We start from the raw sequence: 27,851 nt of genomic DNA, 5'->3' as shown, positions 1-27,851 counted from the left end.
CTAGCTGGTTAATCGTATTCCATTCAGTTTAGATTAACATAACCTTAAAAGTGTCCATGTTATAATGCTACTTCCTAACAGTATTCTCCATTTAATGAATCAGTGATTTGCCAACTTTTTTTGTTGAATAAATGCTAATTGCCTGTAATTAAAACTAAGTACGGTGGTCAGAATAATCAAAATGCTTCCCACCATGCGAGGGAGGGGAGATCGAGGTGCGTGAATTATAAAACCTTTCAACCAATAGAAATTCTCGTCTGAATTCCGTGGGCGTGGTCTGAAACTAACAATGTGACGCTTGTAAGCCGACTGCAGTTGATTGGAGTCTAAAATCACAAATTATATGCTCTTTTTTTCCATTAAATTTCTCGCTGTGCATTTACATCAAGAACAGAACTGACCTTCGTAAATGTCGAACCTTCGTACAGTGAAGAACTATCTTTTCAACGTATTAGAGGGTCTCAGATTTTGAGGTTATGTCGGTACTTGTGAAATACTTCATTGAGTATCTAATACGTTAGCATTCTGCTAGACTCTTGCTGCTAGATTACGCGTGCAACTATTAAAGGAGGGTATGTAAATGGTGACACTGTATTGCTATGTCATAAATGGTTTATTACACTGTTACTCAAGCATCATATTATTTACTTATTCTATGTAACATTAGATAAAATATTTAAATGCGTAATAATAAATTCAATATTGTAAATTTGTGCTCTTCCAATAATATGAATATGTTATGAAATTATATAGACTAGTCATCAAGAATTAAATTATATAAATACATATTTATAACTAGTTATCTAAAATTATCACATGCAGAGGCACGTCGATAATACCATAAAGTCACACCTGTTGGAATATTTGGTAGTTTCAAAATTGATTATAATCTTGAATCAGTTTTTAATATTACTTTCATTCTGAGTCTATCAGGAACTATCATCACACATTTTGCTTTTGTTTGATTAGAAGTATAAAGCAAAGCCAAATATCACTATATTTAATTGATTCATATATTTTAAATCTTAGTGTTGCAATCCTTTTGTTTATTCCAGACATACATTTATATTTCAAATTCTTTGAAACAATTGATTCAGGTCAGGTTTTGCGGAGTTGATGATTTAAAATATACTATATGTGTTATATACAAAAAACAAATTGGCAACAGTCACAAGAATAAAAAAGAGGATATGAGCAAACAATTGTGACTGTTTCGAATTAAGTTAAAAATGAGCTAATAACAAATATGTTGCAAAATATTACAATACATTATTTTTTGTTATCTGTGAATTTCTAAGAGATTGTTTAATACTTAAGTGATTTCAAGCTAATCTAAAACTATTTAACTTGAAAAGCATTTAATATTAAATGAATGAATATTATAGGCAAACAAAACACTGTTTTTCCAGTATCACTGATTAATCATATGATGTAATCAGCAATACCTTTGTATAGTCTAACAGTGATGAATATTTAGTCAACGATTACATAAATGCTGAAATTGGTAAATTCAAGTAACTACCAACATGCGACGGGTGCTTCATTGGTACGGTGTGTTCTGGTTAACGTTGATCATCTGGTTTGTACTGAAAAATATATATATAAAGTTTACGTTGTTGTAAAACATATCATCAGTTTGGTTAACAAGCAGATGCTGGAAGTACAATCACAGGCAAACAAATATATGCTATGTATGATATTACAGAATGTACCTGCAAAATAAGAATTTCCCTTACAAGGGGAGTGTCAAACTTGGGAATCACAGATTTCCATCACTTTTCTATATATTGTAGGGCAGGGTCCCCTCAATAAATATATAAAGCGGCAAGACGCCATTCGTTTTTATTATTGAGAAATTTCAACTCAAAGTTCTATATGTAACTTAAGTGGAAGGAACCTTTTTACCGGTTGCAGCAATAGTTCCGTGGCGTAGCGGTAACGCTCTTGTTTACTGAGCGACTTTATTTTTGATAATATTGATTACTTTGTTATTATAATTATTACAAATCCTATTTTTATCATTTTTTGTATTTTTTCCTAACTTAAAAATAAAAAAATAATTTATAGAAATATTAATTATTAATTATTTATTTTTGTATTAAATAATTTATAAAAAAAAAAAAAAAAAAGTAACTCTAACGGAACTTGAACAGCCGTTCGGTCCCTCAGTAAGCAAGAGCGTTACCGCTACGCCACGGAACTATTGCTGCAACCGGTAAAAAGGTTCCTTCTACTTAAGTTACATATAGAACTTTGAGTTGAAATTTCTCAATAATAAAAACGAATGGCGTCTTGCCACTTTATATATTTATTGAGGGGACCCTGCCCTACAATATATATAAAAGTGATGGAAATCTCTGATTCCCAAGTTTGACACTCCCCTTGTTAGACCCACGAAACACATATTTAATTTCAAATCTTGACAACACTAAGAAATTGAAACGGAATGTATGAAGCATATGTACAGGTATATTGGCTGTAATATATGTACATATATACTATTACATACGTGTATTATGTATTTCAAACTGTATTACCAGTAAGTTTCCTCAAGATGGAATTTAGTTACTGGAAGCATCCATGTACGCTAGGCATTCAACTGAAACTATTTTTGCTATTTTTGACAACACATTTCTATACAATTTTCGTTATACACTGATAGCTTTTGATTGTGTGATTTCAATTCTGGAGATTGATATTGAGTCAAAATTTTTCATTTTGGAATAACTTTATCGAAACGCTCAATATTATTTGGTAAAACTTGCTACAGTATTTTCAAGTTTCAATGAATCCTAAAGTTCCTATGATTTACTAAACATTCATCTTTCTTAGAAAAACTTGGACCATTTAATGGTGGTGCGGACATACAGATAACTTTACATGGTAACTCATGCTTTTACATGCTTGAAATTGATACAAAAAATCATTCAAGCTTAAAAGATGCAAGGATTCACAATGCACGCCAGGGCCATAGAACCTTATTCTACTTGAACAAATTTTAAAATGATACTGATATTTGTTAATTCCCACAACCTAATTTCAAAGGATTACTTATAATTCGTCTTGTGCAATACCAGTTCAGAAATTTTGAATATTTGACTCCTGTGATCAGTTAGTTTGCAAGACAAAGAATCGCGATTTATTCCGTTCAAGAAGGAACTGTAACCATGAAAATTTTCGATGCAAGCATGGCATCAGGATTATAAAAAAATCCCACATCTTCTGAAAATTTAATGCAAGTCAACAAGCCGGCTCATCAGTTTTTCTTTTGAGGCTGAGATAGAAAATATCAAAGTTACACCAAACAATGACTCGTTGCACATTAAGGGATCGTCTCAGTGTGAAATTTTCAAAAAATTGTTTTGTTTTTTTTTGCATTATCGTATAGTATACACTGTTCTAAACATTCTCTCAAATTTTTAAATCAAAATTCAAATTATTACGGTCGCTACAGCGTTTCTTGTAGAAAGGGAACGGGTTTTCTACCTGCGCGTGTACTAAGGTGCTTAGGTTCTATAACCTTGCAGAATAAACTGTCCAAGCATTTCAGTTCGTTTTTGACATCCACCACGGATAGACGTACGAGAGAAACCCCCAAGAAAAAAATCAAGACCTGGCATCGCCGATTGATCGTAAGTAAACGATTTATATAAACTTTTCCAACTTCAATCTTTAAACGCGTTTTTCTCAGAATGGTGTTTTTCAAAACGGTTTCCACTCTCAAAGGAAGAGTTTTAAAGACATCTAGTTCCAATTTCGGGAGAACATTTTAAACGTCATTCTTTATCGCGCTATGGAAGCTTTTTTTTTTTTTTGAAAACTTCCTATTTTTTTTTACGAAAAACTGTCGAAAAAAAGGGCCACATTCGACACTTTTTGTTCAAACCGCTGCCATTTTGTCAAATTTGAAAAAAAAAAAAAACCCCTCCATAGCGCGATAGCGACTTTCCTACAGATCAATAATCTTTTTGAAATTTTTTTTTCAGATCAAAATTGCGGCCGTCATCGTGGAAACCGTGCAGCACCTTTTTTTTTCACGTGAAATTACAACAATTTATACAACAATGATGCACTCAATAAATAAACTTTAAAAAAATCATTTTGCATTCTTCATAAACGTATTTATTTATGAAAAAAAAAACCGGACCGATTAGTTTATGTGAACATTAAAAAAAAAATTCGCGAAAATCAGTGATTTTTCGGAGTGTCACACTGACAAGGGGAGTGTCAAACTTGGGAATCACAGATTTCCATCACTTTTATATATATTGTAGGGCAGGGTCCCCTCAATAAATATATAAAGTGGCAAGACGCCATTCGTTTTTATTATTGAGAAATTTCAACTCAAAGTTCTATATGTAACTTAAGTAGAAGGAACCTTTTTACCGGTTGCAGCAATAGTTCCGTGGCGTAGCGGTAACGCTCTTGCTTACTGAGGGACCGAACGGCTGTTCAAGTTCCGTTAGAGTTACTTTTTTTTTTTTTTTTTATAAATTATTTAATACAAAAATAAATAATTAATAATTAATATTTCTATAAATTATTTTTTTATTTTTAAGTTAGGAAAAAATACAAAAAATGATAAAAATAGGATTTGTAATAATTATAATAACAAAGTAATCAATATTATCAAAAATAAAGTCGCTCAGTAAACAAGAGCGTTACCGCTACGCCACGGAACTATTGCTGCAACCGGTAAAAAGGTTCCTTCCACTTAAGTTGCATATAGAACTTTGAGTTGAAATTTCTCAATAATAAAAACGAATGGCGTCTTGCCGCTTTATATATTTATTGAGGGGACCCTGCCCTACAATATATAGAAAAGTGATGGAAATCTGTGATTCCCAAGTTTGACACTCCCCTTGTGAGACGATCCCTTAAATACGTGAATTCAAACTATTATATTACATCGCAAAACAAAATAATTTTTTGATGAAAGTAAAATGTACCTATAGTAAAATGTGTAAAAAAATGTTTGCTTGTGTTGAGTGTTTAAGAAAGCAATCTTTAAACTCATGGGCCTTGGTTGTTAAGTATTTCCTGAAGAAACTTGGGAGACTTAAGACAAAAAACACTTACAACAATAATTGGGAAGCCCTAACCATGATTCTGGGAGCCGCTCTTACATTAGTTTGCTGCGCAACATACACACGTAATATTACAGTAATTAATCGTGTGTACTTTTGACTTTATATTGCATGTATGTAAATCTGTTGTCTAAAAATTTTGTGTCCAATTCAAAAATTTAACTAAAATCTCGCATCTTTTTTCAGAAATTTATACAAAAAAAATTTATAAAGCAGTTACTATTAGATCAAATTGGGTTCCAATTATGAACTGGAGATTCAATCGCAAAGCTGAGTGTCACATTGTAATGTAAGAAAGCATATGACAACAAATGTTCCTCGCAATATGATAGAGTTGTTCTCTAATTTTGTACAATTTCTTATAACAGATAGCAATACAAATCCGAGACAGGTAAATTTATTTGTTGTCAAAGTGAATACATATTATCCATAAATTATTTCAATGTTGACACTTTTCTTTTAAAATTACTCTCAGATCACTAGTATGTACAGTCAGTAAATAAACATAGTTGGAATAAAATTATTAAAAAAATAAAGTAGGAAAATTACTCACCTCTTAGAGCATTTAATATGAATAATCAACAAGGCGATTCCCAATATCAAACAGACGCAGCCTACTACGATATAGGCAATGCCAAGGAAAGGGTTTTTACCCCCTAAAAGTGAGGTGGTACTTAATATCATCCGTTTGGTACCTTCAAATGCTGCTACAGGATATGCTGAAATAAAGAGTAAGATGGAATGTTTAGAAATAAATCTACCATCCTAATTGCCTATTAATTAGTTTTTACAAAAATATCCAGCAATTAATGAATATAAGTTATTTTAACAAAATATATGAGTTTTCAATGTTTCTTTTGAGATTGAACAATTGGTTTGGTGAAAAAAAAAATTGAAAATTAATGTAAGTAAAATAAATAAAATGAATTATTTATGATAAATGTGAAAACGTTTTTGAAACACTGGATCAATCTATTCGTATATATATCAACTATATATCAACAAAATTACGCATTCAGAGTGGCCATAACCTGTTATGTACTTGATATTATTTTCAGCAGGTCTATCGAATTACCACTTTGTAAATGATTCTTTACAGACCATGTGATAGGATAGAAAATAGTACCAATAGCGGTGATGAGTATCGGAGTATTAGTCCTGCTATTGAATTATTATCATTACTTACAGTATTTAACGATGAGGCTGTAATTTCCACGAACTAATCCTCCCTTGAAACTGTCTTGAGAGTGATCAATTCTGCGATACAGTTTCCTGAAACTAGGAAGGGCTGCCGTTCTCATCCAGACAATTAGGTCTTCATTTTGAAATCCGTTGTTGCTAACATTTTTTGTATCCAATTCATAAATAGCTTTGGACCAATTTTTTGGTTTTGCATAGTCCTTGAAAGCGTCTTCCAAAGTATCATAACCTTTAGGATTTGCGAACTTGATGGATTTATCAGAAGGCCAAGCTATGCCATAATTCAATAATGGAACAAAATTCTGGTGCACATGGGACCAAAGAGTCAACTCGTCACTGAACAACGAATTTGCTATTGCTCCACAAGGGGCTATAGGCATTTCAGTGTTATTTACGTAAGAATAAGCAAAAGGTTTACAGTCGCTGGATGGTGTCTGACTTAACTGGCCCAATAGCTGGTTATCATCACGAGATTTAACATATCGTCTATGATTCTGATAAAAATTGGTCAGGCCATAGTACATATAAACGTTACCACCAAATTCGTTTGTCAATGTGAAGTTAATTTCACAATAGCACACAGCTGAGGAATTCAAAGCAATTATGTCGGCACATTTTGTTTCGTTACCAGAAGCTGAACTATTGGAAATGCAATTAGTGTAATCGATGGAATGTTCCTTGACCTCCTCCGAAAAATAAAGTAATCCTATGCCAACTGGTATGAAAGCTATTCCTATTACAAAGAATGTTGGAAGAACTGTTCCAGCTGTAAGAATTGGTTGCCACGCAGGGAGCCGTTGCTGTTTGAATGCACTATCTGAAAACCAGAAAAAAATTTTGAGTCATTTCATTTTGCAATAAATTTAATGAATGGTTTTGCCGTATCTGGCGAATGTCTCCCTCGGCTCGTGTTGTCAGCGTCAGCACACCTTTCAGTATTATTACAGTTCAGTGTAAAAAGCACGTGTGTACGCATTATGACATGAAGAGCAATGTAAGGTTATGTTGCGAATCAATGAATGTATGAAGTCAACTACTAATACGTAGTACTATAGTGAAAATATAGATTACGGGGATCATTTTTTGCAATATGATAAGAGTGCGTTAGGGACACAGTAAACCAACGGACATTTCATGTGTAAAATCAATAATGTGTCATGAGAATTATGTAATGACAGATTACTGCGTCATGTCAAGTAAATTCTTCGACAATATTGATCTTACGTTTGCCTGAACAGGTTTAAAAATACAACATCTTACTCACCGGATGGTTTTTTAGTCTTTGGCAAGACGGAGGGGTCCGTCAAGGTCGTCATTTCTTTAGAATCGTTAATTTTTTTCAGACTTTGACAATTCTCACGACCTCACTACCGCCATTTGCGATTGATGTTTATCCACTCGGTTTGTGTAAGGTTCGTAGGCCGCAATCACTGACCTCAAGGTGTGTGCAGAGAACTAGTCAACACAGCAATTTATTCAAGGAATTTTTAATGTACCATTTACCTTTCTTAATACATCTAATGTGAGGTATTTGTAATTAGGATGTTTGCCAGGGAACGGTGATAATTTCTCTGTCAACCAGCAGGCAGTTGAAGCGTTGTACCTGTATCTCAAAATGAGTTTTATGACTTAATACGGACTCCTGATAGTATTGGCAGAACTTGATATAAAAAAGAAAATTAAAGTGATGAATGAAATATTTTTACTCTCTCAGCCCTTGCGAGACGCGCGCGTTCAACGAGAGCCGAGCGGGTCACGATTTCCTCTTTTCATTCGCTTTGGATCACGTCGTTGAAAAAGGTTCATGGCGCTCACGAGCTCCGAGTGCCGAATCATCAGCGCGAAAATATCTATCAAAACATAATTTTATTTCGTGAGATACACAGGATACTTTGCCTTAAGTAGTAGTAATTAACGTAAGCGTGTCTGCTGACGATCCAAAATGATTATTACGCTTAAAAATCTTCAACAACAGACGTTTACCGTCGAGATTGACCCCTCGAAAACGGTGAGTAAAAACTGCATTAAAGTGGCCGAAAATGTCTTTTTTTTCGGTTTCTATTCTAAAACCCTTAGTTGCTAATGAAAATGTTACTTGTTCTTATTGCTTATTCAGGTTAAAGAATTGAAAGACAAGATCGAAGTTCAGAAGGGTTTTCCGGCTCAGCATCAAAAACTCATATACGCGGGTAAGCCAATTTCTCTGCCATAACCTATCTTTTTTCAATTCTTAATGTCATCATGCTTTTATTGTCTGTACATACATACTTTACCATATTCTGGCAACCTCCGATACGTGACTCACCAAATCTTTGTATTGCTATTTTAAAATTTTTATTTTGGAACATAAACTGTTACTGATGCTGCAATATTCCAAATGCATTTCTTATGTGTGCAGGAAAAATATTGACCGACGAGCAGCCTTTAACTACCTATAATATTGACGAAAAAAAGTTTATCGTGGTTATGGTAACGAAACCTAAGGCTGGCGCTGGTCCAAGCACTAGCGAGGAACAGCATGCTGATGGTGACAATAACAAAGAACACACAGCAGCTAGGTATGATTGCCTGTGCTAATTTAAACATAAAAAACATTTTGTAAATCATAGCATTACAACAGATATTTTCTGATGAAAAGAATACTTTCTCTAATCATTTTTTCATATATTTACATTGGGTAATACTACGTGTGATAATTCTGCATTACGATTAAAATTATTCTTCATTTGTCGATGTTTGGGAGTTGGAGAGTAACGGGGAAAGGAGACAACACACTCAAAGAGCATGCGAAAAATAGAATTTAATTGGTGAAATTCTGTTGAGCAATTTATCAGTATTTCTATGCATTCAGCTTACTCAAAATAACAGGATTGTTTGGACCTTTTTTTTATGACTTATAAGAAACGCCCTTTTCAAATTTGAGTTAACTGAATTAAATGTTTCCGATTGTTCAAGTAAGTGCAGCACAAAATTCAAAACCACTCATTCTGTGTAGGATTAACTAACATATGTAAGTTAACAATTTGTCGAATAGAAATTGACCAATACACGTTTACACGTTTAGCCCAGCAACCTTGACTACGACTCCTACGGCTGCAGAAGATGTTCGTCCCCGACCACCACCAGTTGTGCTTGACCCACCTGCAGCAGTGGCACCTACTGGAGCTCAGGCAGAAAGTGCTTTGTTGATGGGAGAAGAATACAATACAATGGTCAATAATATTATGGATATGGGGTCAGTAGGAGCTACATATGGAATCAAGTTTCATTTAAATATAACTAATGTGAAAAAAACAACTCACAGATTTATTTTAAATTGTTCAGGTACGATCGAGAGCAGGTTGAACAAGCATTAAGGGCAAGTTTCAACAATCCTGACAGAGCAGTAGAATATTTACTCACTGGTATTCCAGCTCAGCTGTTTGAGGACCCACCTGAAGACCCTCCTGAAGCCCAGGACCAGGCTCAGGATCCCTTGGCATTCTTACGCACCCAACCACAGTTTCAGCAAATGCGCCAAGTGATTCAACAAAATCCGCAATTACTAAATACTGTACTGCAACAGATTGGACAGACCAATCCAGCCCTACTGCAATTGATTTCACAGAATCAAGAAGCCTTTGTTCGCATGCTCAACGAACCTGGTACTTTTGAATCTTATGTCATTTCTATTTCCATCAAGGTGGAAAATTATCCTTGAGCATTGAAAAAGTAGAGTTTTGTTGACGTTCTTGCATACAATCACTTGGTTCATCCCATACAAAAAACTTGAAAAATCTCAAAATCAACTAAGGAGTGGCAGATTCAGTCTCGCAGAAGTGATCATTTGTAGTTATTTTCGTTGCGCGTTATTGGTAGCTCTCATCTAAACTTATCTAAACTATGCAGATCGAAATTATATTTTGAACACATAAAAATTTAGTCGATGTTTTGTATTTGAATAGTTGGTGCTACCGGCGGAACAGTTCAAGGAACGCCAGCAGCAGCGGCTGCGGTGGCCCAAGGAGGACTTACAGGTGGTACGGGTGCCGTTGCTGGTATTGGTGCTGGTGCTGGGGCAGGTGTGGGCGCAGGTGCAGGTGCGAGTCTTGGAGCTGGAGTGATTCAGGTGACGCCACAAGACAAAGAAGCAATCGAAAGGCTGAAGGCACTGGGATTCCCTGAACATCTTGTTGTTCAGGCTTATTTTGCATGTGAAAAAAATGAAAACCTAGCGGCTAACTTTTTGCTGTCGCAAAATCTCGATGATTGAGAACCCATACTTAGGGGACTGTGTGTCACAGAGTTAACAGATGCTAGAGACAAGAATCAACACAATGGCTATGTTGTCAATTAATCTCATCATGCATCTAATCCATGAATGGCTTTGTTGCTAACAATTCTCTGGATGTTACAGACAAAACAGCAATTCTCATGTAACGTCCTTTGATAAATATATTTCTCTTTCATCTAGAGATAAGGGAAGTATATTATGTAAATTTCTTATTTTGAAAAGTAACAATTCAAGTAGTAATCTTACATACCGATATTGAGTCTTTCATTACTTTAGAAGAAAAAAAATTGAAAATGTTTTTAGTAGTTACTTTTTTCACTAGTTAGTTCGGTGGCTCTGTTATAATATTTTATGTGTACAATGCAATACAACTTTTAAAAATTTACAAGATAATACACCTTAAAATAGACGTTGATGTGATACGTCTATATTATCGGTTGTATAATAATACATAACACTTCTGAAAAAAGAATATTAATAACAGAGCCAAAACTAACAAATTCCTAAAGCTAACAGTCCAGATTAAATTTAATAATGCAAAGAGAAAATTCGTAATTCGAGACTTAATTTTCTCGTATAATGTTATTCACAGTCAAAGAATTGAATTTTATTTATGCATAGTCAAACGATAGAAATTCTTTTGCTTTGTATACTATAAATTGCGAACCAAAAATGTAGTAATAACATTTTTCGAGGACGGATGATAAGAGTGACAATTTAAGATAACTAGAATTTGTTTAATCTTGTTTAATAAAAAAGTTAGCCAAACTGTTGCACAAAGTTCAATATACTCCTTTAATTTGTAGATACAATTGACGCCATAATACAATTGGGCATTTTCTTAGAGATGTAGCAATATACCTGCGCACAAAACTTTCATCGTCCAACGAAGCTTGTCGAAACATCGGCACAGAATCGTCGAACACCTTAGTGGGCTTAAGTACCGATGGGTAACACAATTCGCTACAATGTGATAAGATGTTACTAGGGAGAAACTGAGCTGAAATTGTAAATTCGAATATCCACTTTGGCCACAAATTTTTTCACTTATGGTGTTTCTCTTAAAACTTCTTATACACCGTTGTCTCTAAAGTCAAGTTACTCTGTGACGGTCACAAAATTAAGTTTTCATACCAAGAGATGGTGAAATTGCATTTTTGTATAGGAAAAACCCGATAAAAATATATGGTGTGTGTGTGTCTATATTCATAGACATACATATATGCAAATACACACATGTATAGACTCACGAGAAAGAAGTGGAGCTTTTTTGAAATGTAAGGTTCAAAAATGAATACCAACTAGCAGCCATTACAGTACGCAATACTTTCTTCATACAAAATCACAACACCAACTAAACTATTGCCTACAAAGAAATCACAAGGTTACTAAATTAGTTGGAGGTGCCTCATTTGCTTAAATGGAAATAAAATTATTAATTAAATTAAATGGCCCGCATATTGCATTGCAATTGGCCAAACAATAATTGCGAATAAATTTTTAATGTGAAGTTATGAGACCTTTTTACGGCAAGTCTTGGTATAATGATGGGGCGGATGGAAAAGAAATTGGACTACAAATTTGTTTTTTGATAAAAATACAGTACAGGATTGTGCGTAAACGTTGACAATTGGCTGCAGTTTCTTGACTTTACACGTTTACCTTCATCGTTTTGTACGTATTATTACTGTCTTACAAAAAAAATTATACTTTCTCCAATTTCATAAAAATTATGGCAGTTGATTCATGATAATGATAAGAATACTTCTGTTATGACACACCCAAAACACCTTGTAATACTTACATAGCATAAATAAATATGTTAAGATTTTCAAAAACGTTTGGTGCTTTATATACTTTCATCCACATACCGTTGTTTATTTTTATTAATTTTATTATTAATAGTTTACGTAACACGTCTAACAAGTATAAACATAAGACACGCTCTCAATTCCTGCAGAAATTGAAACTTAGCAAGAGCAGTGCATTGGACGGAAATTAGATGAACAATTCTGTGCCTAATACTTCTAGAAAATTATGAAGCAGTTATTTATTTTATTATTATTTGATATTACATATGAAAGGCGTATTTACTGGCAGTGTGCGTGATACGACTGATGAGCAAATTATTATAAAACCAGGAAATAATTGAGTTTCAAATTTACCTGATTCAACCCTTTGTTTTCCATATTTTACGAAAGTCTAACATTGCCAAAACTTGCTGAATGTGTTCCAAATAATCTGCAATATCGAAGATTCGAAATATGAGTATTTTGAATAATTCCAGAATTTATTTTGTGTTAGTTTGATTCACATTGAGGTTTTTGAATATTAGATAGTGTAAAATGGTTCTGTGCGGTTGGACTGAATGCATGAACAGTTTACCAATCTGAAAAATACCTGGTAGTATTCGTATTGTAAATTGTTCCAAATATTTGAATTGATTAGTTGTTCTGGCACATAAAGCGTAACAAAACTAACAACACATTAGAAGTTGAAACAAGAAAAATACATGAAACCGTATTGAAGTAAAAATAACTAACCGTCACTATTAAATAATTACCTGTTCATTTGAATAATATTTATGTCAGAAAAATTGATGAATAGGTATCAATCAGATATAAAAATAGGCAGTCATTTTAATTTTCAATTCAAAAGGACAAAGCAAATCTAACAAAGATGAGTAGAAAACAATTCTGTGAAAGATATTGTGGGCAATTTTTGTGTGACATAAACTCATTTTTCTGTAAAATACCTTTATGGTTTGCAAAAACTACATGTAACTAAGCGTTATCTCTATAGTCATACAATCAACAAGCTATATAATCAATTGTTTAACAATAAATATAATTTACTGTAGGTACCATTTCATTGGGATAACTATGAAGTAAAATACTTCGATATAACTAATATTTCTTTTTTTTATGTATAATGGCAGAATATACTATACACATAATGTACATTTGGAGTTATAGAAAGACATTTTTCTATATTTAATAGCCAACAAAATTTATAACATGACAATCGAGACGTAATAGAGCAATATATTTCCAATGAACGAAATATTTGTGCTTTGCACTTTTTGTCATGTAAGACAAAAAGTTCTGACGGAACTCTCCGGATATTGTAATCAATCTTTTCTTCTCAAATGTTTTCACTTTCATCTTAAATATTGCTGACACTATTTTTAACAATTATTTTACTTCAATAAGGAGATATGCATACTGAATATTTCCAAATTTATCTATTTTTAACGTTTACATGCATATCTCTATTTATAGCTGCCTATTAACAATATTTTTAACAAATACAGAAAAATCGAATCAAAAAAGACTCGTCGAGTGACGAAATGAAAATTCCTACTTACAAGATTTGGTGTATTAGTTCATAACAGATATACTGAGATACTGCACATGAAAAAACAGAATAAGTCCTACTTAAAATTTTCCGATGCTAACTTAAAATCTTGATAAGGATTACCTCGAAAATTCAAAATGGCAAAACACTAGTTTGCGCTATCTTCTATCAATAAGATGCAATAAACTTGTCATTATTAGTTAAGTATTGTTATTAACAGACACACAAATCTGTTTCAAGAAACAACAGCAATTTCCTATCCATTATAGATATTTGCGAACAGGTATTTTAAAATCCAAACCATTGGACAAATCTTTTCTACAAACGGTATGAACAGTAAGTGTAATAATACTACGTTTTCCTTGCAATTAGTTCGAATTAAGATATTTCTTCGTGACCGAATGAAAGTGACTAAAAAAAAAAAAAAAAGAACCGCTCAAGATCGAAATATGCTCTACAATTGTAGCACAAAAGATGTCGAGATTTGTAAAAAACCAGTAGACAAATTTACATATTTCTTCAGATTTACATTTTCTTTATAAAATTTCACAGCAAGTAAATTTCCGATAAAAAAAACCGGCTACCATGTAACAAATTTCTTAATGTCTTGCAGATAGCATTGACCGAAGATACAGTCAAAGCGGGTAATAATACTCACAAATCAAATAATAAAACTATGTTGTTAAAACTTTATGAAAATAATTTAAATTGAGTTACATGTGATAAAACTAGCCGTTCACACCGTATTGGGAGTTTAAAAAATAGGTAAGAGATACTAAAAATCTAAGAAACAATCAACGTTTATCATCTTATTTTGTGAAACAGGGCTGCTCGACGTTATTTTTAGCAAGCATTACTTATTCTGTGCCAACATATCAATAGTATGCTCAAATAATTTTCGTCCAAATTTGCCAATTTACAGGATTTTAAATATCATTTGCAAATCCGTATCTTTAATGCACTAAGTGCATATGATCTATATATAATATTTCTCGTTTGATCCGAGATGGCTGCTTCCACAGCACAGACCACACATACTCCTTCACAGCCTCTTTTTTCTCCATCAACGATACCACCTATGTATGCGAGTAAAAATTTTTGATTCAATTTTTCATTCAAAAATGCAATTGCGCTGCGTTTTTCCATGTATATTATTGAAATTTAAGCTTGCCTCAACAGAGGGATAAAATTGACTAGTATACCAGGTATATGGTACTCGTTTGTCAAATTGTAAATGGTCAACAGTGAGTGGCCAATGCTTCAAGCACGGAGAGGCACAAGGTACGCACGATAGGCTGAGTGTCACCGCTCTTCTCCTTTGCGAGCAATGCTAGTATGGCACCACCACCTTCCCTCGACAGCATTCCACAATACCGTTTAGCTACAATTGATAATAAATATTGCCTATTGGAATTCTTGCAATAGCGAAATCTTAGTGCTATTAGATACTGCAACTCATAGCAAAAAAAATGTATATCCAAGGAATGGAACTTACGATTCTTAGTGCATACATGATGTATTGCCCATATAGCCCATAATTGCACAGGATGTGCATCGGCGCATCGCAAAAGAGGAAAGAATGGCTGAAAACTTCGATATGCAACCATTTCACTCTGAGGTGTTTGCCAATTGGTCACTGCTTTAGCTAACTGATCCAATAATTGAGACCTAGGTGGTAAAGACGGTACCGAAGCCCATACACATGGTCCATCACTCAACAGATGTGCAGCAATTCCTGCCGCAAAATAGGATACATCAATCTGTTCGGAATCCAAAAGTGACGAGAGCATCGTTATAAAAGAAGGTTGCATTAGCCATTGCCTGAGATGAGGTACCTATATGTAATAAATAGTTGAAACATTAATACTAGCCGATAACAATTAAATTTTAAAACAATCGACTAACTAATTGTATGAATTTATTAGTGAAAAAAATTCTTCTCAACCCAATCTATTGCTTACCTCTGCTATGTTATTCAGCAAGCCCAAAACCTTTGTTTCGACACTAGACTCTCCTTGGAAACTTTTCAGTACTTCAAGAAATAGAGCCATGCCACCTTCTTCGAGAAATACGGCGCATGTCGTTGCACTTTCATCAGTTAAATTCCAAAGGGCGCTCAACGTAAACTTCATGGTAATGTCCACAGATTTTGTTTGAACTTTAGACCGGATCATGGCTAATAGTTTAGACATGTACTGCGGTTGTGCCCCCAGCATTGATGTTTCATCGGTGGAAATTTTAGCTGCCAAAATGGAGCATATTGCAACTGACATTCGATTCATTGAAGGATCATCAAATGCTGACAGACAATTCATCACAAGTCTTGCACACCTATTGCATATATTTTACAATTAGAATAGTTCCTATAATCTAAAGAATATTTACTTTCACAGATTAAAGTTACAGATTGCATTGAATAATAAATTGCCTGTATCGCCTTATCATATTTTATACGTTGCTTCAAGCCTACCTATATTTGTCAAAAGTAACATCCTGCAATATCCTATCACTGCACAGCGTAAGTAATGTATTTTTCTGTAGTTGGTAATGATTTGGAAACGATTCCATAGCTGTCAATGTTAAATCAACAATTTGTTTTAATATCGATGGATGGATTTTATTCGCTAGGTCTCCTTTTGTAAGATTGTAGAGACATGCTGTTGCAGCCATTTGTACACCAAACTGTTGGGGATGAGCCTTCATTCCAGGTATAACTAATTTTATAACGTCAACTCTTGCCTCACTAAAGTTTGGCGTTAAACGGAATAAATTATAAAGGCATTTTTGCACATAAATTGGGCGGCACCAGTATCGTCTCAGTGATTCTAAAATTTGTGACTCTGATGCGGTCCCACTCACCTATGAATGATATATGTTATAATTATTATTAATTGGATAAAATTATATTAGAGTAAATAACAAGTTAAAATTTTCAAAAGATAGAGCCATTTCATTCACGTTCAATTACATTGGTTCAATTTGTAATTCATATGATAAATTGCTGCAGATTTTTTGAAATGTCACCTTTTCAAGTTTCTACAATGATAAGAGTATATTGGGTTAAGGGATACGAAATTTACAATACATATAACATGACAGGACTGAGAAATTGAGTACAATTTTTTTTTGCAACAGCAGATAATTATTTTTTTTTCTGTCACTTGCTGATTGGTAATTAAGAGTACAATAACCAGATGCAATAGTTTGTATATATTGTTGTTACAATAGTTACTCACCACAAGACTTCGTCTGTAACTTTTATTAATGGGATTAATAAGAGTGTCATCATAACAAGCATCTGTATGAACAAGGCCTAAAAATCTTAAATGTGGGTGATATTTAATAAACGTTCTCAAATCTTTTCTGTGTATTTCATCCTTTCCTGTAATACAAACCAATATAATTAAAATGTCAGCAATTTGTTTTTCATTTTCATAAACAAGTAATGTTGATAAGTGAACTCTTTAAAAAACTGAAATTAATCAAATGTTTCATCATTTTTCTTGAATTGTTAGCAGCTGTTATATTATATCGATCTAATAATAGAGGCCTGCGCTTTTGTGGACACAGCTGAATTTGCAAGTATCCAAACAGGTAACTAGCATTACTATTAATCAATTCATGCATATAACAGTAATAATCTCACACGATCAAGAAAAAACTTAAGACGATATGCTAAATTCGCTAATGCTTGTAAACCTTCTTTGTATAGTTTAGTACTTCATCATACACATATTGTGTGGATATAGTGCATTGTTGGGCAGTAAACCAATGGGGAATCAAGTATTGACAATTCAAGCAGTTTAGAAAAGTTTGGTATACGTAAGATGTAGAACAGTTATTAGAACAATTGGCAAGAAAAATAATTATCCAGTCAAGACGTCGATACTAACTGTTAATAATATCTATTAATGTTATTGTTCGACAAACGGAGGTTCCAAGTAATAAGAAGGATATGACAATTTATCTGCTGAATTCAACATAAAAATGAAAACGATCTTGAATATACCACACTGCTGTTACATTTGTAGGATTCTGGAAGTTGGATGTACTGACATTGATATAAGTTTTGAATCGAAAAGTGTCAATGAGAAACAGGCCTCCGAAAATTAGCAGAATATAGTGATTGAAGGTGGTATTTACTTCTACCTGAGATATCTAGACTAGCTAGATACGGCATACAGAAACTGGCTTTCAAGAGATCCGATATTTTAGATCTAACTGGAACAAACATTTCAAGTGGAAAGGCATCTCGTTCGTCGGATATATCCAAATTTATCAATTTCTTCAGCTCCAATAATACGGGTATCAGGTTTCCACAACTGCTCACTTTTAAATTGTACATTTTCAATGACTTCAATCGGTCCTTACACTTTTTCAATGGTGTTATATCGTCTACTCGTGTACAAGAAATGTCTAAATTTTCTAAGAGCTGTAGGTCTTCGACAACAATCTCGAGACCATGATTATTAAACTCAGTTCCAGAAACATTGAGAGTTTGTAATGCTCGAAGTTTAGTCAATGCCGCGACTACACAAGACCTAAAAAATATCAATCACATGTGATATTACAAAAATGTTTTAAGCAAATATTTTTCTAGCATAGATGATCCAAAAAATAATGTCTCATTGTAGTCAGAATCATGTGTATTAAATCTGCAACAAATCTCGCGAATTTTGAAAGTTGGATGTGAATATACTGAATTTGTGCGTTATTGAACATTTATTTTAGTGACAAAGTTTTAAATTCTGCTTCATCACTTCTAATTCTATGTTGCTGCAAACAAAACCACAAATCAGATAATAAGTTACCTAGCACAATCCATAAAGCTACCCTTTGCCACACTTAAGGATCTTAGATTTTGCAAACTCCATTCTCCCAGGCAGCCAATCAAATCGTTGACATTAATCTTAAGTCCATCTATTTCCAAATCCACAACCTTATGTTGACTTAAAACTTTTAAGCCTTTTATAGAAAGGCTCGATGCATCTTTTAGTCTTACATGGCTGAAATGAAATAAAATCTAATAGAACAAAATGCATTAGAAACATTTTCACATTAGAAACATGTTCCTGGCAATTTCAATATACTACAGATAATTTGAATCGTATTACCTATCACGTATGCTTACCGTAATCTGGTCGTTTTTGAATCGAATAAAGTAATAGTCAGATCAGATAATGCTTTTCGTTCGCATAAGCTGGATAAGAGTTGATCAGATATTTCAGCAGGTAAAAATGCATCTGGATCCTTAAAACTTAGTCTGGTTGCTGAACCAGCTGATAAGTTCAGAGATGAGAGATTAGTGACTGACGATACACTTGATACTGTTGTGCGACCATCTCCTGTGCTCATTTGCTCATCTGAAATGATTTTTTATATTATTGATTTATAACATGTTCGATCGATATCAAATTTGTATAGGTATGATAATTTTTACATTTCCACATTACTTTCTATTTTTTTTAACATGTTTTACTATTTATTTCATTCTATAGTTTTCAGCATTAAAATATATAATGTTTTTCTTGAGAATACATAACCCATTTTAAATCATAGCTGATTGCAATAGTGCATTGAAATCATTTTATGTTTCTAAATGTAATTATTATACAGTTATATATGTTCAAGACATTGTAGACATAGTCTCGTGATATTTCTCGTTTTATACATTGAATGCAGTTAACCCAAGACAAGGCACGTCGATAATTTTGTCCTCTGCGGATCATGTACGATTCATTTAACTCCAACATATCGCTTTAGTATCAAATATAAAAATGGAGCATATTATCAAATAAGAGTCCATATGGGTCTCATAAGCCCTGTCTGAGGTATATCTTTTTGAAAACATTTGTTTAAATTGACCTATGATCAAATATTTGTATTAAAATTGTTTTTCAACCCAATAAGTGAGTGGACTAACCAGTTTATTTTGATTGTTATTCGACGTTTACTGATATACGTCAGTATTTAATAAATGGTTAAAAAATTGGAATTAATAATATAAAAAATTATTTTGGAATTTTTTTCTAATACAAACAGAAAGATTAGCGAATTTGAAAAAAGTTAAAAGAATACTTACCAATGGCAGCAGGTGGTAGTGTACTGACAGGAAGCCCACTGTCGCCAGGATGGACCTCGCACAATACTAATACATTGTCGCAAATAAAGTCTACACAAACCTCCTGAAGGCTTCTCGGAGACTCGAACATAATTGTCCTTTATTGAAATATCTCTCAATAACACTTCCTTTAGACCTCAATAGTGTTATATTACAGTAATTTCTAAAACATGCGATAAACACATGATATGATCACTTCTCAGAGATATTTAATATTCACAATTACTGAACCATATCACACGGATCACACGGTATTACATAGCCATTATACCCTTCGACTTAACCTTACTTTTGAACTACAAAACATTGGAGACTCTACATATGTCTAAAATTGAAATGTTTCACAACGAAAATAACACGTAGTAATTGCATAATCTGAGCCCTAAAACTATAATCACACACTTTCTCTGCCCTCCGAAATCTACGCATACAGACACATCGTCAACTCTCCGTAAACATAGATACACCTCTGTTGGTTCGATGTTACTTTTCTCAAACATATCTTACTCAATTTCATGATATCAATTAGGCTTTCAGACTTACTTTAAACTTACGTACATGCTCCAATTACACAAAATTACTTGAATAAATATAATACACGGCAACACTCACCTCTGCACGAACGGCCATGTTTAATACTATCGAGCTAGAACTGTCAAATTGTCAGATACGACACAGAAAACATGAACGACTTCGCTCATACGTGTGTTCGTGTACAAGTCGTACATATCTGTATTTTAAATTGATCATCACACTTTTCCAAGCAACGCATTTTAATTATTCACAAATTATGCCTCCTCAATCACACTTTCGCAAACTGACGGAATGCAGTTACGATCTTAGGTCTAGTTTCTTGACACTTTTCGTAATAATAAAAATTTATATATACTGTAGTATCAAGTGTACAAACATACGTCACGTACAGTATGAGACGATATAGAATGATTTTGCAATTCGACGTTCAAAAACAAGACATAATTTGACACAGAGTCAGAAAGAGCCCATGGTACTATCGTATATTTATGTACAACCGATGTTACGACATATAATAATAATAGTTGGTCACATTTCGAAACTATTGATAGTCTATAGTTGCGCGAAGGCGTGGCGAATACGTCTGATATTACACGGCTTTTGCAAATGAAACACAGAGAAAGGAATGAACCGAGTAATCTCTAGGCCACGAGAAGTAACGTTTTTCTTATATTCCTTTTGAATTTTTAATCGAAGGTAATTCACGTACATGCATAAATAAATCGTTCAGCAGCTAGGCGCTATTTTTTTCACGCATGCTAATTATAAACTTGTTGTTTCAAGCTGGCGAGTGGCCATGACTGTTGCGATTACAATTTACAATTTCCTTCTTCGCAATTGAATGATAAATAATGACGGGATGATTTTTTGGTCGTTTGAATACGACTGTATTTAGAATTATTAATTCCACAAGGATGAAGGTGCAGGACCGTCTTCTTCTAAAACTGACTTCCTTTTACCATTTAATTGTAAGAACTCAGGGATTTTTGAATACATAATCAGTCCGCAGATTTTTGTGAAAAGTCTCTGCTAACTTTGATCAACTGACGGTGATCACTGATATTTTGTTTAAAACTTATTTCAACAACGAAATACAAATGCTTCGATCGACAGTTGACTGGTGGCCTATGGTGATATCTCGGGTGAAACTGTAGTATTTTTTGTCGTGAGAAACGGCAAATTATAATATATAAATATAAAATTAAGTTTCATTGTAACGAAATATCAAATGTATATGAATGCACGTGCTTATACAACCAAGATACCTACAGCTAACAAGTAAAACATTGGGTTAGTAATTCCTGGAATAAGTAGAGGTAACAATGATCAGTTACAAAACTTCGTACTAATTTGTATGTAATTTTAGCGCTACCTAAAGGCTAAAAATAATTTTATAATTCAAAATTAATTAAGTATCCATGATTCAATATTTAAAACTAACTACTTACTCTGTCTAATTGCTATAATCATTTATTTCAAATCTTTACCACAGCTTGTACAAGTCGAGACTAAACGATCTTATACAACGAAACCAGAGTTAAAAAATATTTACTCAGTCCATTCCAATTTTTTGGAAAAACGAATTGCTCTACATTGGTTTTGACTTTACAATAGTCACCATCTACCAATTACGACCACATTATACGATAGCTGTTTTTTAATGGTTTAAGCTGAGAAAATAATATTAAAAAAATAATGAGAATAATTGGAAAATGAATGTGATTCCTTTGCGGAACAGTTTATCAACAATCTATATTAGTTAATAATAGTATCAAGTAATTATCATAGGTTAATGTATAAAACACAGTAGCTAATAATAATAATTATTGTTCTGGTAGAGGTTTGATACGGTAATAGCAAATTGAATGAAATTTGGGTTTTGGATGGATGGGTCGTAATTGGTATTAGCTGTGCTTGTTAATATGAGGATTGGTGGTTGAGTTGTTCATCAGTTGTATAGAGGCGGTATGTTGATGATTTGGAGAATTGGTGTTGTTGCAGTGAGGATTGGTATTATGAAGGCAATGCAGGTAAGATCGTTGAACAGGTTTGTGTTGAGCTAGCTGGACTAGGGCCTCGGAGATTGAGAACCATTTTCGCTTTCGACCAATAGCTCTTGAATCTTCCCACTCTGGCAATTCTTCGGTGACTCGCATGACCCACACCTGCGTTCTATGCTTATGTTCCACGTTCTGTCAACAATATGCCAATATATATATATATACATATGTACATATATACACACACATATATACGATTGAACAAAATTAACAACTTTTCGGTTGCTTTTATACACGCTTAATTTCGTTTTCTCTAATCAGATTGTAAGAATAGGACGGTGCGTTTGAAAAGAATATTCTGTTTTAAAGACAATTTGATTGGTTGGCTCACATACCAAATATGACTCAGTGTAATATTTGTCAAACCTATTTAAAATAAGGTGAGTCATCAGGTATCCAATCACTTGGTTCAATAAGCAAAATGCAAGTTTCCAACTTTTATTTTTTTAACGCTTTTACTGATGCTGACTTGCATTTATACTTAATTACATAGTTTTCTCGTATCGTACAAATGTGTCATATTCGACTGTGAGATAAGAAAAGGTAATATGGACAGAGAACTATTTCCACATGCTTTCAACAGATATGTGGAACATTAGATGATTGATTACAACCAATGGATTACAAACATTTTTTAACTGTTAGATTGTTGGTGCGATGTACGCATTTATTTATCTAAAAAGAGCCTGCAAACCTCTGGTAAGTTTGGAATACACAGCTTTGAATTGGACGAGAGGAAAAAATGCAGCCTCATTCTGAAAATACTGATCAATTTTCTACTGAATCATTAAATGTTCTTATAAACTTAATACTATTCACAAAAACCCAATTCCAAATACAATTTCGTTTACTGAAGCAACTGATTTTAAGTGTTCATTTCGAAAGCAGTGAATTTATTCACAACATTTGACTGTGAGTAATTTCTTATTATCATACGGTAATTAGGTGGTGCATGTTACCATGATTGAATGTTTTTGAAATTCTTGTAAATGAGTGAAATTTAGTACCGAAATAATTTGAGGAACAACTTGCTACTGAACAATTGTTGGATAAACAAATATGAATCACCTCAAAAATACCAAGGCACCTGCCCAAGTGTCCCAGCACACCAGCTTCTTCTCTAACTTCTCGTAGTGCCGTAACAGCTGGTTCTTCTTCGGGCTCTACTCCTCCTCCTGGCACTATCCAATTGTCAGGCCTTCGGCTCGACGTTACCAAGAGTACCTGCACACCACAATCCCGGCCCATAACATATGCGATAGTCCATTTCCCATTTTTTGAAAAATAAATTAGTATCGGTAGATACCGAAATAGAAGAAACTGAATATCAAATCTTCGGAGGCATATATTACAATAAATATATTCAACGGAGGAAAATCATGACAATTAGAAGATTGCGCAGAATTACAGAGTCCGGGGTAATAATACATTGTACACAAGTCTCATGCGAGACGGAAATAGATGTGTGCAATCTTCAAACGGTTTGATAACAAGATTTAGTACATTGTAGGGTGGTGAGTGATGTTCTTTTTCTTTAAAGCAAAATTTACGTAATAGGAAATAATCGTAGACACGTATCGAATTTTTGTCGCTATAAATATTTTTGGTCCTAATGAGCAAGGAATACTTGTATAATGCGCGTTAAGTAAAGGGGACGGAGATGCGGCTAATAATATGTAAAAGCAGAGCTTGATGGCCTACCTCTTCCTCGAGGTCATTCCTCACGCAGATACAAGCAGCCCGCCGCCTGTAGCCCTCCGAATCGTATATACGGATGGAATTTGGTTTTTCCTTCACCATTTTATCCCGTAAACCCACCAAAACACCCCATAAATTATAGAAAATATTTGTCAAACGGCCAGATCGGCCATACCGTACACCCGCATTGCTCTCTTCGGAATATGCGAAACTAACATTATCGATGAAAAATCACTTCTGATTCACTTTCATTGAGTTAATTATAATCACTGGGATTAATTTCCTAGCTGTTGATATGCTTGGATGTTAATAAATGTGCGTACTAATTGCGGATAAGCCGCAGTTTCGTATCTCACCGACGTCTCTCGATGTAGGGACTCGTTTCGTTCTAACCTCAAAGATTTGAAAGCTCGAGAGTAGTTACTTTCATTTTTGATACTAAAAAGTTGGCCAAGCTGACCACGACCGCGGATGACCTCGAATCACGTGGCTCATGGTGATGTCCAAATATCCATTATAGACATCCGTGAATGATCCGTAAGAAATGCGTCCGGGCGTTTTATTAATTTGCAGCGTCGAAACTATTTTATTAGCAAATTCGGGTATAAGCTTCATTGCTTTCAGTTCGCGGTAGGCCGATCACCTTGTATTCGTTTCGCCCCTGTCCATCTTCGTACGTTGACTTCGTATCGCCACGTTTTAATATCGTGTCCGCACGCACGATATATTGTGAATACAATACGACCTTGGGCTTAATGACGTAATGTTGAATACATGTTGTAACATTACTTGACCGTGAAATAAATTCCGTTGAATTGTGAATGTAAATTCCTTTTTTTTTTTCCTTTACTGATCATAACATCAACAATCTTATTTACGTTACTTTAGTAAAAATACAAGCCTATCCTGCAGATGTAATTGTATATCGATTTCAATGAGGAAGGTTGATTCAGACCCTTTATTACATTTTTGCTATAGCGTCAACATTGTTAAGATAAGTCCTCTGCTTTTTAAAATTCTATACATCCTGTTCCTTCTTCCCTTTATGAAAGTATCAAAAATATCCTTTCTAGTGCACATCCCTCAACAAACAACAAAAAAACAATACATTTATCATCTTACATTAATAAAAATCATTAAAAGCAGACTTCAACTTATTCATACAAGGTAGATCTCACCTGTTATATGTATATAGGTCCTGTCTCCCTCCCTTTAATCGTCGTCTTGCTCCCCTTTCCCTCTATTACCCCTGCCACTGCACGGCCTTCTCCAAAGAACGCTTTACTTAAATTCAAATAGATTTCAAGAGATAAAACTAAGTAAAATTTATAAATATGGTACAATGGGTAATAAGCAATAGAGTAATAATCGATTAATTATAGATACGTATAGGTAATAGCATTGTATCGTTGAATCTTATGGCGATTTATAAGTCCCTTTAGTCTATCAATAACCAACTAAGAATTCAATTATTTTGTCCTTATGTTCAATTCAATTGCGCTTTCTTAAGTCGACCGATCACCATTCACCATTCACCATTCACCATACACGAACCACCATTGCGGACTAGCGGTCACCTTGACTAGTTTTTTTTAAATTCATTATTTATTTATTTATAATTTCTTCCTGTTCAATTCTTCGTTTGCAACATCTCTACTTCATCCCTTTGGCAAGTGTCCCATGGGACACAAATTGTTCCAATGATTTTTTACCTCGAAACTTCACCAGTGCGAATCAGTCACCGGGATGTTCGGGACAGCTGCGATTCACTTGAAACCATCTGTCGATGCAGCTGCGGTGAACAAAATCAAATGCCAAGTGTTATTATTAGCACTCGTCAAAGACTCTCCTCACTACTGCTACTTGTACCTTAAACAACCCAATAAACAAACATACTTTTTATGATATATGCATAGGCAAGGCAAACGGGCGATTACATCTCCAGGCTGTAACTCCTCCAGGCAAATAACACATTCACCTTTTTGATCTGCCAAAACGTCCTCTGCAAAAGTTGAAAAACAAATTAAGATTCATGATCATGTGCAATATTTTATTATTTTTTTTAAATAATACTCACCATTGTAGTTTAGGCGAGGTTTGGTTAGGCACATGACCAGGTGGCACTCTATATCATCGGGAAGGATGAACTTGGAGCATACAGGACACTTTAAACCTTGAGGAAAAGACAATCTATTAGGTCAAGTCTTCACGATACGTCCCCTGAATTTTTGAAACCAGCTAGTATACCGTAAAACACCCTTCTAACCCGGTTTACAGGAACTACCTCAGTCTCAGTCTCGTTTAAACACGAGCTCACAGTTATTCCCATATTAATCCTAACCTAACCCATTACTGAAGGATTTTTTTTTCTCAAATGGACTTGAAAATTTTGAAGGTGATGGACCAAGGGAGACTGACGTTTCTTTAGAATTCAAAAATTTACGTTAGCCTTCACGAGCTGTCATTGATTATACGGTTACCAGGCCAACCACCTCGACAACACGCGCCAAAACAAAGCGCGCCCCGTGCGTAAAGTCTGGTGTCACGATGACGTCTATAACCTCACTTTGGCCAACCGACAGAAGCTGTTGCGTAAATGACTGCGTATGTAAATAGAAGGTGAGTTTACTCAAGGTATTCACGGAGACCCGTCACACCACGCCACATACGAATCCGTATTGCTCTCACTAACCGTTTAGGGACCAAATGTGAGAGGGTAGACTATGAGCGGCGTAAACCCGACCGCTGTCGTCGTCCGTATCGTCGGAGTCGAGCTGCGGAATCCCCAGCGCCTGGCCGACGCTCACGCCAACCGAGGAGGCCATCCCTTGTTCCCCGGAGGTTAAATCTGGTACTGAACTCAACGACCTGGCCCTTTGTCTGCTGTCGCCCCGCGACGCCTGTGATTGACTCTGCTGTATGACCCCGGGCAACGAACGGAGTATTGAGAACCCCTGCATTTCGTTGGCTCCCGAGGATTGCCCATTCCCAGACTGTGCGACTGTGCTGGCTTTTGCACCCATTCTTTATCGGCTTTGAAACGCGTTTTCGTTGGAATCGTGAGAAATTTGGTTCGGGGGAGTATTTTAGCGTTTTTCTAAGACTTTGCCGGCTTGAAGAAATTCCGCAGTAGTATAATCAACGTAGTAAAATTAATAGATAAAGAGACAAAAGTTTATCAATGAGACGTAGAACCTGCCAGACCAATCACTGCACGAGATCCTTTGTGTACTGGTTTTTACTTCGTGACTTTACAAACACGATACTCACTGGATAATATTTAGATAACACTAAACAACACTTGTCTGATGTTTAAAATACTTTTGAACTAAATTTAAGACGGGATTTTACAACATCTCGCCACGATAAGCAAGTCATTTCGACCGAGAGCATAGTAGCGGCTCGTCGCGCAAAACATCCCCCGACATCTTGCGATAAACTTACCAGAAAGTCAAAAGACAGAGAGGACCGAAGGCAGCTATCACGTTGTGTTACACGCCCGAAGGTCCCTATACACTCGC

At 34.5% G+C, this 27,851-nt stretch overlaps 5 protein-coding genes across 11 annotated transcripts; 1 reads left to right on the top strand and 4 right to left on the bottom strand.

Annotated features, from left to right (window-relative positions):
• Positions 1 to 594: 594 nt before the first annotated feature.
• CDC50 (cell cycle control protein 50A) lies at positions 595 to 8,062 on the bottom strand. 3 transcript variants are annotated; one of them, XM_046608956.2, is made up of 5 exons: positions 7,891 to 8,062; positions 7,552 to 7,742; positions 6,274 to 7,104; positions 5,641 to 5,806; positions 595 to 1,586 (listed from the first exon to the last, which is right to left on the bottom strand). In XM_046608956.2, exons 2-5 carry the CDS (start codon positions 7,601 to 7,603, stop codon positions 1,541 to 1,543), a joined length of 1,095 nt encoding a protein of 364 aa, XP_046464912.1. In that variant the 5' UTR covers positions 7,604 to 7,742; positions 7,891 to 8,062; the 3' UTR covers positions 595 to 1,540. The 3 variants fall into 3 exon arrangements, with proteins under 3 accessions (XP_046464912.1, XP_046464913.1, XP_046464911.1); XM_046608957.2 differs by lacking the exon at positions 7,891 to 8,062 and adding an exon at positions 5,080 to 5,135 and having other exon boundaries at positions 7,552 to 7,863; XM_046608955.2 differs by lacking the exon at positions 7,891 to 8,062 and having other exon boundaries at positions 7,552 to 7,863.
• Rad23 (UV excision repair protein Rad23) lies at positions 7,938 to 13,318 on the top strand. The gene is made up of 6 exons (XM_046608953.2): positions 7,938 to 8,295; positions 8,404 to 8,476; positions 8,686 to 8,845; positions 9,352 to 9,522; positions 9,612 to 9,931; positions 10,232 to 13,318. Exons 1-6 carry the CDS (start codon positions 8,230 to 8,232, stop codon positions 10,537 to 10,539), a joined length of 1,098 nt encoding a protein of 365 aa, XP_046464909.1. The 5' UTR covers positions 7,938 to 8,229; the 3' UTR covers positions 10,540 to 13,318.
• Positions 11,262 to 20,791, bottom strand: LOC124210698 (protein zyg-11 homolog B). Of its 4 annotated transcripts, XR_006881283.2 has the most exons (11): positions 20,651 to 20,791; positions 20,000 to 20,201; positions 19,049 to 19,280; positions 18,729 to 18,923; positions 18,061 to 18,458; positions 17,154 to 17,299; positions 16,388 to 16,776; positions 15,879 to 16,248; positions 15,413 to 15,752; positions 15,089 to 15,298; positions 11,262 to 14,993 (listed from the first exon to the last, which is right to left on the bottom strand). XR_006881283.2 is itself a non-coding variant. In XM_046608942.2 (10 exons), exons 2-10 carry the CDS (start codon positions 20,127 to 20,129, stop codon positions 15,156 to 15,158), a joined length of 2,343 nt encoding a protein of 780 aa, XP_046464898.1. In that variant the 5' UTR covers positions 20,130 to 20,201; positions 20,651 to 20,791; the 3' UTR covers positions 11,262 to 15,155. The 4 variants fall into 4 exon arrangements, 3 of the variants coding, with proteins under 3 accessions (XP_046464898.1, XP_046464900.1, XP_046464899.1); XM_046608942.2 differs by having other exon boundaries at positions 11,262 to 15,298; XM_046608944.2 differs by having other exon boundaries at positions 11,262 to 15,298; positions 18,067 to 18,458.
• Positions 20,792 to 22,029: 1,238 nt separating this feature from the next.
• Positions 22,030 to 25,051, bottom strand: Aps (diphosphoinositol polyphosphate phosphohydrolase 1 Aps). The gene is made up of 3 exons (XM_046608962.2): positions 24,334 to 25,051; positions 23,701 to 23,856; positions 22,030 to 22,764 (listed from the first exon to the last, which is right to left on the bottom strand). Exons 1-3 carry the CDS (start codon positions 24,430 to 24,432, stop codon positions 22,477 to 22,479), a joined length of 543 nt encoding a protein of 180 aa, XP_046464918.1. The 5' UTR covers positions 24,433 to 25,051; the 3' UTR covers positions 22,030 to 22,476.
• A 223-nt stretch (positions 25,052 to 25,274) lies between these two features.
• On the bottom strand, positions 25,275 to 27,784 carry LOC124210706 (E3 ubiquitin-protein ligase ZNRF2). Of its 2 annotated transcripts, XR_006881284.2 has the most exons (5): positions 27,023 to 27,784; positions 26,408 to 26,503; positions 26,227 to 26,332; positions 25,509 to 26,122; positions 25,275 to 25,412 (listed from the first exon to the last, which is right to left on the bottom strand). XR_006881284.2 is itself a non-coding variant. In XM_046608961.2 (4 exons), the coding sequence occupies exons 1-4, from the start codon at positions 27,351 to 27,353 to the stop codon at positions 26,065 to 26,067; spliced, it is 591 nt and encodes a 196-aa protein (XP_046464917.1). In that variant the 5' UTR covers positions 27,354 to 27,784; the 3' UTR covers positions 25,275 to 26,064. The 2 variants fall into 2 exon arrangements, 1 of the variants encoding a protein (XP_046464917.1); XM_046608961.2 differs by having other exon boundaries at positions 25,275 to 26,122.
• Between the last annotated feature and the right edge of the window lie 67 nt (positions 27,785 to 27,851).

This window comes from Neodiprion pinetum, chromosome 1, assembly GCF_021155775.2.
Source record: "Neodiprion pinetum isolate iyNeoPine1 chromosome 1, iyNeoPine1.2, whole genome shotgun sequence".
Taxonomy (NCBI): domain Eukaryota; kingdom Metazoa; phylum Arthropoda; class Insecta; order Hymenoptera; family Diprionidae; genus Neodiprion; species Neodiprion pinetum.
The sequence above is the reverse complement of the archived record's forward strand: the minus strand, read 5'-3'. Positions and strand labels throughout refer to the sequence as shown.

Excerpts from the sequence above, each read along its gene's own strand:
- Rad23 (XM_046608953.2), top strand. The coding sequence starts at position 8,230 with ATGATTATTACGCTTAAAAATCTTCAACAACAGACGTTTACCGTCGAG. Across the intron at positions 8,296-8,403 it reads AGATTGACCCCTCGAAAACG|GTTAAAGAATTGAAAGACAA; the intron begins GTGAGTAAAAAC and ends TTGCTTATTCAG. Across the intron at positions 9,932-10,231 it reads TCGCATGCTCAACGAACCTG|TTGGTGCTACCGGCGGAACA; the intron begins GTACTTTTGAAT and ends GTATTTGAATAG.
- Aps (XM_046608962.2), bottom strand. The coding sequence starts at position 24,432 with ATGGTGAAGGAAAAACCAAATTCCATCCGTATATACGATTCGGAGGGC. Across the intron at positions 23,857-24,333 it reads GGAATGACCTCGAGGAAGAG|GTACTCTTGGTAACGTCGAG; the intron begins GTAGGCCATCAA and ends TGTGGTGTGCAG. Across the intron at positions 22,765-23,700 it reads GGTGCCTTGGTATTTTTGAG|AACGTGGAACATAAGCATAG; the intron begins GTGATTCATATT and ends TATTGTTGACAG.
- LOC124210706 (XM_046608961.2), bottom strand. The coding sequence starts at position 27,353 with ATGGGTGCAAAAGCCAGCACAGTCGCACAGTCTGGGAATGGGCAATCC. Across the intron at positions 26,504-27,022 it reads TCACATTTGGTCCCTAAACG|GTTTAAAGTGTCCTGTATGC; the intron begins GTTAGTGAGAGC and ends CTTTTCCTCAAG. Across the intron at positions 26,333-26,407 it reads ACCTCGCCTAAACTACAATG|AGGACGTTTTGGCAGATCAA; the intron begins GTGAGTATTATT and ends CAACTTTTGCAG.
- LOC124210698 (XM_046608942.2), bottom strand. The coding sequence starts at position 20,129 with ATGTTCGAGTCTCCGAGAAGCCTTCAGGAGGTTTGTGTAGACTTTATT. Across the intron at positions 18,459-18,728 it reads AGCTTTATGGATTGTGCTAG|GTCTTGTGTAGTCGCGGCAT; the intron begins GTAACTTATTAT and ends GATATTTTTTAG. Across the intron at positions 17,300-18,060 it reads TCTAGATATCTCAGGTAGAA|GAAAGGATGAAATACACAGA; the intron begins GTAAATACCACC and ends TTTGTATTACAG.
- CDC50 (XM_046608956.2), bottom strand. The coding sequence starts at position 7,603 with ATGACGACCTTGACGGACCCCTCCGTCTTGCCAAAGACTAAAAAACCA. Across the intron at positions 7,105-7,551 it reads AAAGACTAAAAAACCATCCG|ATAGTGCATTCAAACAGCAA; the intron begins GTGAGTAAGATG and ends TCTGGTTTTCAG. Across the intron at positions 5,807-6,273 it reads CAGCCTCATCGTTAAATACT|CATATCCTGTAGCAGCATTT; the intron begins GTAAGTAATGAT and ends TCTTTATTTCAG.